We start from the raw sequence: 15845 nt of genomic DNA on the forward strand, positions 1-15845 counted from the left end.
TTTAGGTTGCTTCCATGTCTTGGCTATTGTAAATAGTGCTGCATTGAACACTGGGGTGCATGTATCTTTTTGAATCATGGTTTTCTCTGGATATATGCCCAGGAGTGGGATTGCCAGATCATATGGTAGCTCTATTTTTAGTTTTTTAAGGAACCCCCATACTGTTCTCCATAGCAGTTGTGGAAATTTTTTTTTAACATTTCTTTCTGTGGTTGATTGAATCCATGAATGCAGAACCTGTGGGTATGGAGGGCTGACTGTAATCATTGCTTTTTTCCTATATGACATTAAAGCCCAGGTTGCAGACTGCATCTAAATAAGGCCCAGGGAGGGACTGTTGGTTGTACTTCAGTTGAACAAATCTTCTAGGCCCATGTTACATCTGACATAACAAAACCTCCAACCACATTCCTTAAACACCCATATGTTTTGCCCTGAGCCTAAATCACTTCTTCCTTCTTCCCTTGGGACGAGATGCTATAGAAGGTATAGGCTTTTCATAGAGATCATTATAGTTTTAGAAGGATTGGGTCACCCACTGTTAGCTAGGCTCACTGGCTAGCCTACCTCAGCCATTCTCACCAAACTATGTTTGCAAAGGGCTTCTCTGACCAGCCATGAGTTAAATAAGTTCTCTCTCCAAAAGGCATGTGGTGAACATCGGACTAAAATGTGAGCCTGTTGACACAGTCGTTCAAGGGCCATCTCAGGAGTCCTATCTAGCCAGAGGGTCCATTCTCAGTCCGATGCAGAGGAGCAGAGGGAGGCTGGAGATTCAGGCCTGGGGAGGCTGCATGTATTTCCAAGCCAGTCTAGGGCCTGGTGAGTTCACCTTTGTGGAGACACATCCAAGGTCACACCTAGAGTGAATGTGACCTCAGTCCACAGAGACTCAGACCCGAGGTGGGCATACAGGGGCAAGCTCCAAAGCAGACAGGAGTGCTTGGTTTTCCTTGATCCACTCTTATCAGAGGCCCTGACCTGCAGGTGTTTCAGAAAGGATGATTCACCAACCAAACTTTCATCAAGCAAGACACCCTTCTCCCAGGCTGGACCCCCATCCCTGAGTGGAGAAAAGTAAGACACACCATGTGTAAGGTCTGCATTTTCCTGGCGGCATCTAGAAGTCCCTCCCTCTCCCCTCTGGGTGTCACCTTGGCTGTGGACCGTGGGAGAATGACCCTTGATAGATAGCATCTGGACACTGGTTCTCCACAGCCCCGGATCAGCAAGCCTGGGCCTTGAGAGGAGCAGTACAGAGACTACAGGAAATCCATCCAGTCTCCTCCCGGACAGATCCTTCTGAGTAATTTCCACAACACCGAATCATTGTTTTAGGTCATTTTCACCTCAGCAGCTGATTTTCTTCCGGAAGGAAGATGTTTGGGCCCCTTTAGAATTCGACTTTAAAACTTCCCTAATCGTTTTATTTTTCCTCTCTGCTTTACAGCCTTTGTTTATTTTAACTTTAAAGAAAAGACAGATTTTCTCTAATAAAAACAATACAGTCCAGATCTGCTTACTCAAAGACTTTATTGTGAAGGGCTAGTTCAACATACACAAAAATCTCTTAAGAAAAACGGAGAGAAGCTGGGAGAAGAGAAACGTTTGTTTGACTTCCACCCAAAGTATGGTTTTTATGGTCTTTATATTTATCTGTTTGGTTCCAACTGCTCAACTAATGTTCTTGGAGATGAAAACTATTGTGCATTGAACACAGTGGCCCTTGAGGACTTAAGTGTGTTGGGTTTAGAGGTAACCTGTGTGGCGCAAATAACAATGACGTGTAGGTCCCCAGTGACCCCCAGAATTCCCTGAGCCAGGTCAGTCTGGAAAGATAGCCAAAGAGAGGCCCTGACCTCACCCCGCATGTTTTGGAAGCTGGAAGAGAGTGCCTGGCAGTGCTGTGGAACTGACGCTTAGAGCAGACTTCCTCGGTTCATCTGTAATCCATTTTGCAATATCAGAATATTTGTCTCCTGAAGATGGACCTGCCATTGTTTCCTTTAGTTGGCTGTCTAGACACATAGCATTTGCACACTTTGGTAGTCTCTAAAATTCATGTCTATTAAGAAGGTGAGGGATTTCCCTGGCAGTCCAGTGGTTAGGAGTCCACGCTTCCACTGCAGGGAACACGGGTTTGATCCCTGGTCGGGGAACTAAAATCCCACATGTGCACAGGGCAGCCAAAAAAGATGAGAGTTTTCCTATTCTAGCCCAGTTTCCTCATCCAGACCTTGTTACATCTTAACATTTCTGGAACCCAGCAGCCTCCACACGGGTCACTTACCTGAACAAGGAATACAGTCTGTTCAAATATAGCCCCCTCCTAGGCTGGAAGTTTATATGCAAGGATTTTGTTTTGTTTTGATTACAAGCATATAAATCAAATGTAATGTAACCAAATATCTTTTAAAACCAGCCTCTGTCTCTCTCTCAGTCAGGTACAACTGCCCTGTTCTTTGCTGCTCAACAAGGACATAATGACGTTGTGAGATTTCTCTTTGAATTTGGAGCATCCACTGAATTTAGGACCAAAGTAAGAGAATTTTCTTGATTTTATACCTTGTTGAAGAATTTCAGCAGTCATGAGTTTTCATTTCTCTTCATCTATAGTATGAATTTTTGCTTTGCTTTTTACAAGATTTTCAAGCCTAAGAAGGTGGGTTTCACAAGGTTAAATTGTAATGATTCAGGGGTCGTCCTAGGAATCCAATTCAAAACACGACATTTTAACTTTGGGCTCACAGTTGGAGAACACGGGGTGGGTGGAATTGCTTAGATTCTTTCTTGTACTGGTAACTTTCTACTCTGGGACACTAAATTTTGTTATCAGGATGGATACAGTAGCAGGTGCTTTATAACTTTCCCTGTTTTCATATGCTTTTTTCTGCTTCAAGGTTAATCCCAGTGCTATGATAGGAATTGTTGGAAGTATTAAGCCAATCCTAGTGAATCTGAGAGATTTCTAAGGAGGGTTTGGCAGACAGTTTACTTTCTGAAATGTCCTCACTGAAATATATATGATTACAGTTTATATAGTTGGGCAAGGAATTGGGGTTCTTCCTTTGAAGAAGTCATTGATTCTTCATGTTTGACATGTGGATAAGAAAACTGAGGCTGCAGAAAGATAAATTTTGTGTTCACAACATGACCTTTCATGATAATGCTTTGTAGTAGAAGAATTTGAACTGCCATCGCATTGTAATTGAAAACTTATTTCTGTCATAAAAAATTACTTCAGTCATAAAAAATTCCTGAAAATTTGCCCTAGTTGGAAACTTTTAGGTTTTCTTAATTTATTGTATGTGATATTTTGATATCAAGGCGGTTTCCAGTGGAGTTTTTTTTTCCTGTTAAAACACTATTAAGTAGATCTGAATTTCAGAAAGGGTTTCTGTCTTTTCTAAAACCTACTGTTGGACTGTGTACATGCCTCCAGACATGCTGAATATAATATACAGTAATCCAAAATACATGTGTACCATATTTTATATTAAATATCATTTTATTTTTAATTATAAAAGCAATACAACTAAAAATAAAAAGTTCTACAAACCTGACTCAACTCTGAACTACGTCAAATGATCGTGTGTGACCACATGGCTGCTTCGTTCTTCTTGGCTAACAAGTTAATGCTGGCCTTTGAGCCAGTTTGTGCTGTCCCAGAAATCCGGGGAACATGGGACCCAGGGCGAGCAGTTCCACATGTTTCCATTAGGTCAACTGCAGGTGGCCAAGAGTTTTCCATGGGAAGAAGACAGTGTCAGGAGGCTTTGAGTTTTAATATGATCCTGTCATCAAAACTGACTCTGTGGGCTTCCCTGGTGGCGCAGTGGTTGAGAGGCCGCCTGCCGATGCAGGGGACACAGGTTCGTGCCCCGGTCCAGGAAGATCCCACATGCCGCGGAGCGGCTGGGCCTGTGAGCCATGGCCGCTGAGCCTGCGCGTCCGGAGCCTGTGCTCCGCAACGGGAGAGGCCACAACAGTGAGAGGCCCGCGTACCGCAAAAAAAAAAAACAACAAAAAACAAAAAAAACCAAACTGACTTTGTGTCAACTGTTCTCATTGTAATTGAACCTATGTCCCCCAAAAATGTGTTTTTTAAAATAAAAGGTATCAGCTCTTCTATGACAATCATCATGTTTTATCTGTTCTCTAAACCCATTAGGCAAAAAGCTGGGAAGATTGACACAACAAAACTTGGAAACATTGGTGCTCGTCGCTGCTACTAGCTTAATAAGCAACTTCTTAATGCCCACCCGCCTCCACCTCCACCCACCCCCACCAGCCTCAGCCCTCCAGTCTCTCTCCTCCATTCACCACCCTTCAAAACACAGCTCTTCCCACCACACAGCCGGGCCCTTGCTGAAGCCTGACTCAGCCATGTGCATCCCCCAGCACCCTGCCTGCCTGTGAATGCGGGACCATGTGCAGCAGTGTTTCTCCAAGGGAGGCCCACCTGCCTCCGGCACCTCTCGGTCACCTCACATGGCTGGTCAAATGCCTCTTTCTGGGCCTCACTCCAGACCTACTGAATCTGAGGGTGGGGCTGCGAGGGTAGCCATTTTGAATAAACACTCTATGCCCAGATTTAGAAACCACCCTATCTTATATCTATGACTTGTATTTTAGAACCAGATTCCACGTTCTTCGATTGTTTACAGTTGGCTCAAATGTCCACATACCCATTCACAGAGCCAAAGAAACAACACAACAATCCTAGATGGGAAAAGAGAAAGCCTCAGCCCAGCACCTGAGAAAAACCATTAAGGGCTTCACGGACTTCCCTGGTGGCACAGTGGTTAAGAATCCGCCTGCCAATGCAGGGGACATGGGTTCGAGCCCTGGTCCGGGAAGATCCCACATGCCGCGGAGCAACTAAGCCCGTGCGCCACAACTACTGAGCCTGCGCTCTAGAGCCCACGAGCCACAAGTACTGAGCCCATGTGCCACAACTACTGAAGCCTGTGTGCCTAGAGCCTGTGCTCCACAACAAGAGAAGCCACCGCAATGAGAAGCCCGTGCACTGCAATGAAGAGTAGCCCCACTCCCCGCAACTGGAGAAAGCCCACACGCAGCAATGAAGACCCAATGCAGCCAAAAGAAAAAAAGAAAGGGTTTCAGTTGACCACAAACTCACTGAGTCAGTGTTTGGTGTGGTTGGCTTAAAAGCTAATTCTAATTTAGGCACAGAGATAAAAGTAGAGGAGATGGAACCAAGGAATGTCCCATCAGGCCACATCTACTTTGCAGTGCTCTGTTGAGTCCTAGCACCCACATTTTAAAAGAGGTCTGGACAAATTGGCACGTGTTCAAAGGAAAATGCAAAACAGGAGAGTGAGAAGCACATGGAATAGGCTGCAGTTATCCCCGCTTTCAGTGCATGCAGATCTCGTCCCATGAAGGCAGGGGCCCAAGAGGGCTACTCCCTAAAAACACCTTAATCTCAGAGACCTACAACTGGGTGGACCCACGGGGAGAAGCCAATGTTTGTCAGTTGGGTCTCTGGTGAGACCACAGGAGATGATTCTGGTGATTCCAAGACACAACTGATTGGTGCAGACTTCCTGTTCTGCTTCCTTTATTGAGAGGCAAAGAGATGATTCTGCGTTTGACATGAGAAATTTCTAAATTAATTATAATAACTTAGCAAATAGCTGTAATATATCTCAAGCAAGCCACCCCAGTATACAACATAATGATGCCCTTAAGATGAACTCTGTCATGATTATAAAGAAAAAGTAAAAGAGATAAAAGAGGAAAAGTGAGTTTGTTATTATGTATGGGAAATTCTTTTCCAAAGTTCTCACCATGTGAAGAGCATCTGCTCGTAAGATTTGTGCTCTCACTGTTTCTAACGCGTTTATACTTCTCATGACCGCAGGACGGGGGCACTGCCCTTCTGGCCGCCAGTCAGTATGGGCACATGAAGGTGGTGGAGACCTTGCTGAAGCACGGAGCCAACATCCATGACCAACTTTATGTGAGTGTGTTTCAGGGGGGCTCTTGGGGGTCACTTGCTCACTCCCTTATCACACATAGCATCGCAGTCTAAATTCCGATGCCAGAAGTGGCATCTGATGCAAAGTATTACAGTTATCAGAGAACCTCAGGGCAGTTGTAAACGGTGTAGAATGATAGAGAAATTAAGAAAGTTGGTGATTAAGATACGACCAGTGGATTTAGGCATTAGGATATATGTATTAAAAGAGAAAAACACTCAGAGGTCACCAAAGAGACCAGTACTGAAGTCAGGATGTCAAGGGTTAAGAGAATGGGAGGTCAATGAGTGATAGTAGAAGGACAGCACTCACCTGAGAAGTATTAAAACAAAAAAGAGAGAAAGTTGATGCAAGATAGAAGTTTCACTCATTAGTTATACACTCCTTTCCTTCTTGACAACCATAGACAATATAAATGCATTTATGTTTTACTGGCATCATCATCAAAGATGTCATTAAAGATGTCAATCTACTGTATCATTAAATTTTTTTTCCAGGACCAAAAGCATTATGACATTTAAATAAAAATGTGCCTGACAACTTTATCCACCCTTCCAAAGTTCAATACCTATGAAATGAGTGATGGGGGAGGATCCTCTGGTAACAACCCTGTTGAGGACTTGCTCCAGAATTTCTTGTCTGATCATCTCATGGATCTAAAAAGAACAGAAGAACCAATAAAATATTCCTTGGTGACCTTCAGCTCACAATTGTATCAATGCATGTTAGGCAGAATAAAGAACAGTTTGAATATGGGTTAAAAAAAAAAAAAAAGAAGTGACGTCTGAGACATCAAAGGAAAAAGATAGAGTTAACCAGGTGAGCTTTTTCTACGTAGAAACCCATAATCTTATTTACCCATCTTTGCTCTGCCTTTTAAATCTCTTGCACATATGATATATTTCATGTACCTATGTAATTAAGAGCTTCAAAAATAATGTGATACATACTTATTTGTAACACGACAAGCCCAGTGTATGGACTTGCTGAAAACCAACTTACGTCCTCCTGTTGTAGAGTTATTTGGGAGGAAGAACACAAAAAAGGAGAAATCAAGTAATTTGGAAGAGAAGTGAGGATGGGTGAATGAAGACCTCTGCAATACATGCACGCCATTGACCCTGAAAGGCATTCACTGCCAGTGTGGGTCTGTTTGCCGCTAATTGGCAATTAGCACATTACCCAAGCATTTTTAATGGTCACTCTAATTCCGTAGAATTTATGGCAAATGTTATTCTTGTTTTGGAGGAAAAAATAAAATATGGGGAGGTAAAGTGACTTGCAGTCTCATGGTGAGGAGTGGAAGAATTCCTGCTTCCGTTTGTCTAGGAACCATATTTTAGGCTATTGTACCACTAGACATGAGCCCTATGTCCAGGGGTGCTATACTTTCATAGACGTGTAATGAGATGTGTAGGTGTGAACTTTTCCATTTGAACACCCTTTCCAGAGTTTACACAGATACCTCTGACAAATCACCAGCCTCTTTCCATAGAAACGAGCCTTAGGCTTTGCACTTCAAAATCTGTTACCACTCTGTGAACCTGTAGCATTCCTGGTTCAATGACTGAACTACTTGACTGTGGTCTGAAGGAGTGATTCTCAACTCTGGCTGTCCATTAGAACCAGGAAGCATTAAAAAAATTCCACTTCCTGGGCCCACCCCTGACCAACTAAACTGGAGTCTCTGAGGGCAGCTTGGGCAACAGGTGGTTCTGACATGTGGCCACATCTGAGAAACAGAGGTCTGCAGCTCCATATTTCTTCAACTGTATATAGTGAAGTTGTATCTGAGAGTGTGTATGAGTATATGTATGTGCAGGTTGAATAGGAAGAGCCCCTGTCTTTGGAAAAGGAAAATGCGTTATTGTTTTCATAGCATTACCATTAATAGTCAGCAATCCAAACTGACTGTGGATATAGATTTTGTACTGTTAGATAACATTCTTCCATAAGGCTCCTTGAAGCAACACTTAATTTTAGAAATGTAGAGCTTGGGGAGATCCCATTCCCATGGTAAATTCCTCTCTGTTATAAGGTAACCTAGAAAGTTCATGCACCAGAACTTCCATTTTGTATTAAGACTTTTACCCTTACCTAAACAGTCCAAATATAAATGTTTCCATTAAAAACAGTTGAAATACAGGGCAGGGGGCAGGGAGTGTCAATGATTCTTGAAAACTTCTACGAACAGAAATGTGTAAAGCACAGTAAAAAAAAAAAAATCCAATGCATGGAGATCCGTTTTGGAAAATTCCTAAGAGTTATCAGCTGCTAAGGGCAGGGAAGACTTTCTGTGGCAACACAGTAAGGAACAGCTGAAAATTGTATCCCCATATCAAACATTTGCTTAAAAATCTGTACAGGCTGAGACTTCCCTGGCGGTCCAGTGGTTAAGACTCCGAGCTTCCACTGCAGGGGTGCGGGTTTGATCCCTGGTCAGGGAACTAGTGATCCCACATGCCAAGTGGCACGGCCAAAAACAAAGAAAGAATCTGTACAGGCTGATTACTTTTTTAATGATTGTGTTGAGGGCCGTCTGGCAGCTCAGCTGACCCCCACTGGAAATTCAGCACCCTCTGCCTGGTTGGACTTGTAGGGAAGGTGCTTTTATCCTCTGGTTGATGTTCCTGACTGCGAGGGGTGGTAATTAGCTGGGTTAAGTAGTTTTCCACTTAGGTCTGAAAGTAATGAGGCTCACTCTGTCCTGTGAATGCTGCCTGTGTGAAGTAAGCACCCGGACAGGAGTTGTGCTCTCGACTGACGGATGTACTTGCTGAAATTAACCAATGATACGTCTTCAAGATAAAAGAAACGCCCAAAAGATGTACAGGCCCAGTTAAAAAGAAAACTAAAGAAAATTGGAAACAAGCACTTGCTTTGGGCTTTTTATGCACGACTGCTTAGTTGTGTGTATAGGTATTGTTGGCGTCTGCTGGGCTGGCATGGAGAGAATCCATGGACATTCTTACCAGGGTGGGTATTCTGGAAGCATCTTGTGTTTTAAAGCTTAGAGGAACTGCATGTTGGGAGAACATGGATAAGGGAGCACGAAAGAGAAAGGAGTAGGGAATATCTAATTAAAGGATACTTTTCTTTCCCAATTCATTAGAGCACACAAAATAGATTTGAGGGAGTTCTTTTTTGTTTTCTATTAACAGATTTTTTTTTTGTTTTTTAATGAACACTTAAGCTCTCAGTGACAAAAGGACTGCAATGGAAAATTGTATTAAATGTGTATGTTTTTTAAATCTAAATACAAGAGGGTGGACTCTGAGATCATGCAACAAAAGCAGAAGGCAGCTAATGAGAAACCTATGCAGACAGAGGAAAATGATGATTATTTGGAAAACCTGAGTTTTCCAGCTAGCTGTACCATAAGCTGTATGACCAAGATTTTATAGAGTGAACGGTCATTACATATGTCGTAACTCATCCTTATACAACTGTCTATTTTAAACTTTACCTTTCATCCTGACTTAGTGTGATGTTTTAGAATGGTTCTTCAATGAAGAAAACGCCACACATGTTAAAAGGGGGGGAGGGGAGGAAATAAAAATCTAATTTCTTTTATAGTAAATGTGAAAGATGACTTGTTAACACTTTCAATTTGCTATCTGTCAGGATGGAGCCACCGCACTCTTCCTAGCTGCCCAAGGTGGTTATTTGGATGTGATTCGATTACTGCTGTCCTCGGGAGCAAAGGTCAACCAGCCGAGGCAGGTAATGTTTGCGCGTGCGCGTGGGGCGGTAGGCGGGGCGGGCCTGCGGTCCTGCGGCAGCACGTGCCTAAGATAACCAGTCAACACTGGGCGTCTCTAAACCCTTTTGCCTCTGGGTAAAAGTTCATCTTTGATTAGGGTTTTCCCTGTTCTTTGCCTTGGGCTCACCCGAAAGCCTATGAAATCAGGCCGACACCACTATTCAGGATGTTTGGCGTCTGAGGACAAGTACATACTCTGCCACCTCCTGTTCATATAAATGATGGCTGTACTGGGTTCAGGAGAGTAGGCTAGCCTGGGACATAGGTAAGTAGAGGCGGGTCAGGTAGCCTTGCCCTTGCTAGACTGACTCTCTGTTGATATGCTGCCTTATCTCTTACCCACCACTTCTTGTGCTGAGCCAAAGAGGGGTCCATGTTCTTGGAATCATTACTGGGTTCTGCACCTTCATCTCTCACCATTACAACACCACTGAGACTTCATTTACCAAAAGAAGTTGTTATCTGGCAAATCAATTAACTGATACTTAAAGGAACAGGACTATAAGGTAATACAGGCCACATTTATAAATGGTAAAGAACCATCCAAATGTAAGGTATTATAATTAGCCTCTCATAACTATTTCTGCACTAATCCATTTGTTTTTAACGAAACATTTCAGATTAAGGTAACAGTACTTTAAAGGTAGTTTTCTAGGGAAAAGTCAAGCTGATAACTTACCAGTAAATGACATGCAGGCAGATTCCCACTGTCATGTGGCCTGATATGGGAAGACCTGTATTCTCGTTAGTGAATAGCTATAGGAACCTTAAGGTCGGCCTGAGCTCTTGGCCACAGGCTTCTTCAGACTTTAGAAATCCAAGTGCATAAGGAACGTGAGAAAAGAAAGAGCCTTTGGGCAAAGTGGATTGGAGGTCAGGAATCCTGAGTTTTAGATCCAACTCTGCCTGGTTTTGAACAAGTAAATGAACCTCTCTGGACCTCTGTTACTTTATCTGAAAATTAGAAGGCTGGACAAAATGATCCTGATAATATCTTCAAGTTCCCAAATTTTGATAATTGTTTTATTCAATGTTCACTCTGTATTTCTTGAGCACTTGTCATGTGACAGACACTGCTATGAATATAAGATCATAATTTTAGAATTTTAAAGATGTTCTTAGGTTTGGATGGCCCCAGTAATACTCCTGGGAAAGGACGCTTTTAGAAAAAAATAGCACTTCCATACCTTCCAATGTTGACATTTGGGAATTGGAATTTAGGATTTTCTTGTTGGTCCTTCTTATTTTGAAATCATTGATTGATTGTGAGTCTTCATTTTTGAAAATTAATGAAAGGAATTTATTTTAGATTGCTTAAGTTTGATTTGGAGGCCATTATTGAGGGTACCACTGCGAATTTAGAAACGAGAGATTATCGAGATGGTCGAGTCTCTCTGTACATCTGGCACTCCAAAAACTCTGGTTGTAAAGATGCATTATTTGTATGCCTAAGGTACTGTTTGTAAAAAACCAAGTTGACATAAGAGATCATATTTCAAATGTTGCCTGAATTATGTCCATTTAACCCTAAATTGAGTAGTGTGATGGCATTAAAGCCAAGAAGTTGAAGAGTAAGCCATCAGGGCTTCCCTGGTGGCACAGTGGTTGAGAGTCCGCCTGCCGATGCAAGGCAAACGGGTTCGTGCCCTGGTCCGGGAAGATCCCACATGCCGCGGAGCGGCTGGGCCCGTGAGCCATGGCCCATGAGCCTGCGCGTCCGGAGCCTGTGCTCCGCAACGGGAGAGGCCACAACAGTGAGAGGCCCGCGTACTGCAAAAAAAAAAAAAAAAAGAGTGAGCCATCAGTGCCGTGGTAGCCACAACATGCCGCAGCTGTATTTCATCCCTCAGGAGTGAGGATAACCTGGGCAAAGTGGGCGACCCAGCCTGGGAACGGGAGGAGCCCACCCTTAGGTCAAGGAGCAAGTGACATGCCCTTCCAACAACTACATCTAATGCAGCTGTTTGGAATTGTGAGTGTCCAGATCTGAAAAGATTGTTATTTAGGGAGAGGTGTTTTATAAAATACGAATTGCTTTAGGGGGGAAAAGTGATGAAATTTTTCCTTTTCATAGAGTGCCAGTAACCCCTTTGTACCCTCACACCATAATCTTTTTACTACCACAAGCTTATAGTTAAAGGTGATCTAGCTAGGTCAGACTAGTCCAAGTTCTGTCTTCTGTAAAAGAGTAAACTTTGCATGTTTAATTCCATTCCAAGAAAACAAGAAGTGTCAGAAATACAGCAAAAGTGCTATCAACCCCAGCTGACTTTGTCACAAGTTATGAAGAGGTTAAAAAAAAAGGTCTAATTAAAAGTTTCCATTAAAATGGCCTGTACGTGGTAGATGGTTATATAGGTAGGACATTTGGAAGCCAATGTTTTATTCTGAAATCTCAGCTGCCACATTGAATCACTGTCAGAAAATTCTTGGATTTACAAAATAAGGACAAAGATATTTGCCTGGTTTAATTTCTTAATATTTTTAGATAAATCTGATTTCTAATTTTTGCTTCGCCATTCCAAGGAGTCCTGACATTTTATGGTACACTGTGCCAGGATGTGAATGAAGCTGCATTGAAATTATTCAGCTAACATTTGATCTGAGCTTCAGGGAACCTGAACGGTAGTAGAAATGACTTTTCCTTGTAATTCTATCACTGAAGAACTAACTGAAAACCTTCTTAGTACTCTTGTAGAAGGAATCCTGTGCATAAAGCAAGCCATAGGCAGATTTTGGAATGACTAATTTCTTTTTTTTTCTTTCTTTCTTTTTAATTTTTTATCCCTGGAAAGACTAAATTACTGTTTTGAAACTTGAAAATTTTCCCTTCTAAGCTGTCCTGAATAAAGAGGTCAAGAGTCACAGACATAATTGAAATCCACAGTCATTTAAAACCTCATTTTCAGTTCTTTCTATGTGTCCTCACCAAGTAGAGTTGATATGACTCAAACCTTTTTAATCACTAGCTGAGATGGCTAGTTAGTCTGTTTTCCTACCAATAAAATGCTTTGACATATACTTTTCCCAACTCAACTCACGCAGCCCATTAACATGATGCTTTTATAGAGTGGCGAAGGTCGGTCTCTGTTCACCTGGGGCTGAGGTGGGCCAGTCATCACTCATCTTTGTCTAGTCTTCTTAATATGCTAATGAGCATTTCTTTGAAGCCTGACCGAAACGCCATCTTATAAAATGCCTTCTCTATCAGAAGCCTTGGTTTGGACTTGTATGCAGAGATGCTGGGACCCAGACAGTATCCCTTCTCCCAGGTTGTAAGCTTGGAGGGCAACCCAGTGGTGGGCAACGGGCAACATAGAGTCAGCAGATGGGTGCAGTGTCCTGAGGGTTCCGAGAAGGGAGCAGACCTCAGTAGGGAGGCCCCGCTGCTTGCATGCCCTCTACTCTCAGAAAAGCCACGTTGACCGCCAGAGGACACCCTGTGGCCTGGGCAGAGTGCCCATAAGGCCTGGAAGGCTGCAGGGCATGGTGATCAGTGACTGGGAACTGGAACAAGGCTCCGAAACAAGGCCCGGGCTCCTGAGCAGGACAGGAGGATTCTAAGAGCCAGCTAGGAAGCCAGAGCCACGTCTTGGGGCTGGGACTGCGGATGGGGGAAGTGAGCAACTTGGTAGTTACAGGGATATGGATAAGAAAATGAAACACAGTCCCAGTTTTGCTTATGAACTGTATGACCTTGAACAAATCGCTTTCTCTCCCTAAATCTCATTTTTTTTCTTCTGTAAAACCATGATAATGATGGTACCTTTGCTATAGGAATACTGTGAGAATTAAAAAAATAACTGATCCCTGCAAAACTCTTCATGCAGTGGCCAGTAAAAACCGAGTACCTAGTAAATGTTAGGTATGTTATTATCATTTCTATTCCATCCAGGCCTTCCTGGAATAGAAAACCCATCAGAAATCAAGGCTGCTCTCTTTCCCTCGTAAGCCAAGTTGTCTCTGTCATCTCAAAGTCCCTTCTTTCCTCTCTTTCTCTCTCCCTACTCCTTTTCATTTTGATCAGCTTCCTCTGCCTACGTATCTTGTATGCGGTCCCCAAGTTTACAGCTCAGACTCCCAGACTCTTGGCGTAGCCATGTCACTGTCGCAGCTCATCCCTGCCCTCCAGGCCACAGTGGACTGGCTGGCCTGCCCATCCTCAGTCTGATCACTTGTGGCTGGGAGAATGGGTCAGGGTGTGGGCAATGCAGGCATCTAGTAACATGTTTTACAGATTCATTTGCTGGACCAAGGACACAGAGTAGAGGGACCCAGTACTGAGAAATGGGCTCCAGGGCCGGTAGCAAAGTGTCTCCCTATTGAACCCCCTGTGTTACTGATGAGGTTCCTTATAATCTCTTGAACCCCCAACTTAGAATAGAATTGGTCCCCAGCACTTGCTGTCTGGCTCAAGCCTGCAGGTGAAGTAGCCTGAGTATAGGTACCGGAAGGCAGTAGAAGCAAAGAGTTAGTGCCACTTAATACACTTATTGCCATGGGAGAGAATGGCTTTATGGTTTTAATTCTTTTTTCTAAATCATCTTTAGGAGCCTAAATAAGACCAAATAAAATTTAGTCTCTAATACAAGTCACATCATATACTCCATCTCGTGCTGTGACCTCTCTATAAAAATATATTAGAGGAGACTTGAAAATATTATCTCAGATGGAATGAGGGAATAACAGAGCTGGAAGGAACTGCAAAAGTTCCCTATTTAACCATCCATCAGGTACTAGAAGCTGATTGGGAATCAGCCACTGTCAGGCCTCTGCAGGCGCGGGGAACTCATTGCTGCCTCATCAGCTCATTCAGTCTTTAACCAGCCCTCCTTATCATGCCTTTCTTACATGGAGCCAGTGTACCACTTGGTATGCAAAATAAATTTTTTTCCGCTTGTCATGCACACAAATAGTAAACAACAGCTGTCATAACCCCAGTGAATCCCATCTTCTTCAAGCTAAATGTTCTATTTCTTTAAAAAAAAAAAAGTACAGCTGAGATTGTAACCTCTACTTCATGACAATTTCTTTGATTTAATATACTTTAAAACCGTATATTTTTGTCAAGAAGTATTTTAAAACTTACATAAATATTTTCAGACGTTTTTCCTACTCCGATTCTCTCCAAAGCTCTACAAAAAGGAAGCTAAATCGACTGAATTGCCCTCATTTTTATTATGAAGCCATCTTCACAATGAAGAAGCTGACTATTGTAATAAAGGAAAATACATGACAAGGCAGAAATTGAGGTGTACGGAAGAGGAAAACCTGTCCTCTTCACAAACTAGATAATCAACTGATAAGTAATTGGATCTGACAAGAGTTCTCTAATTCACATTCAACTTCCTGGGTTCAAAAATCAGCTTTGGAGAAGTAAGCACCGGTAAGGAAATACACAGGTTTCTCCCAAATCTCATTTTCCCAATCGTTCCTACCTGCTCTATCAGTTATCTCACAGGGTAACTGGGAGAATCAAATTAAATAAAGCACATGGAATGCTTTGTAGACAAAAGTACAAATTAAATTACTTACTGTTTTTCATGACAAATAATATTCAGATCCATTTTCTAAGCATCTGTTGGCCACTCCTTGTGCTTAGCACATTTCTGTATGTTTTCTCCTTCACAAGTATCTCTGTGAGGCTAATGTTTTTGCAGAAGGGGACGATGAGGCTCAGAGGGATTTCCCTAAGGTCTCACAACCAGGAAGTGGTGACTTTTTTTTCCACCTACTATGACTATTGCAATTAAGGTGATAACATTTGATAAAATATAGAAACATTACTGTTATAATATAATAGTTGTTGCTGATATAGCACCTCTCAGCACTTTCCCACATAGTAGCGTCAATTAATAGAATTTAAAAACAACCAAACCCTTGGAAAGCACGGGGAACAGCCTGCTGGCTGCCTTTCCTTGCCTGCCCTCTGGCGGCGATGACAAAGAACAGATGAACCCAGAGCGGGCAGAAGGGGAAAGTACATCTGCATCTGAGCCCAGGAAAATCCTTTGTGGAGCCCAGACCCTCTGTCCGGTCTCCCAGGGCCCTGCCCACAGCCCTTGAGCTGTAGCCAG

The 15845-nt window shown here is 42.8% G+C and overlaps 1 protein-coding gene across 2 annotated transcripts in view; it reads left to right on the forward strand.

Moving 5' to 3' along the window:
- Nucleotides 1-15845, forward strand: part of ANKRD29 (ankyrin repeat domain 29) — a 42973-nt gene that overhangs the window by 15289 nt on the left and 11839 nt on the right. For both annotated transcript variants that reach the window (XM_082853108.1, XM_082853109.1), the window contains exons 4-6: nt 2441-2539; nt 5888-5986; nt 9630-9728. In XM_082853108.1, the coding sequence (XP_082709234.1) occupies nt 2441-2539; nt 5888-5986; nt 9630-9728 (297 nt within the window). The remainder of the gene's footprint in view (nt 1-2440; nt 2540-5887; nt 5987-9629; nt 9729-15845) is intronic.

Source organism: Leucopleurus acutus (assembly GCF_964270905.1).
Source record: "Leucopleurus acutus genome assembly, chromosome: 13".
Lineage (NCBI taxonomy): Eukaryota > Metazoa > Chordata > Mammalia > Artiodactyla > Delphinidae > Leucopleurus > Leucopleurus acutus.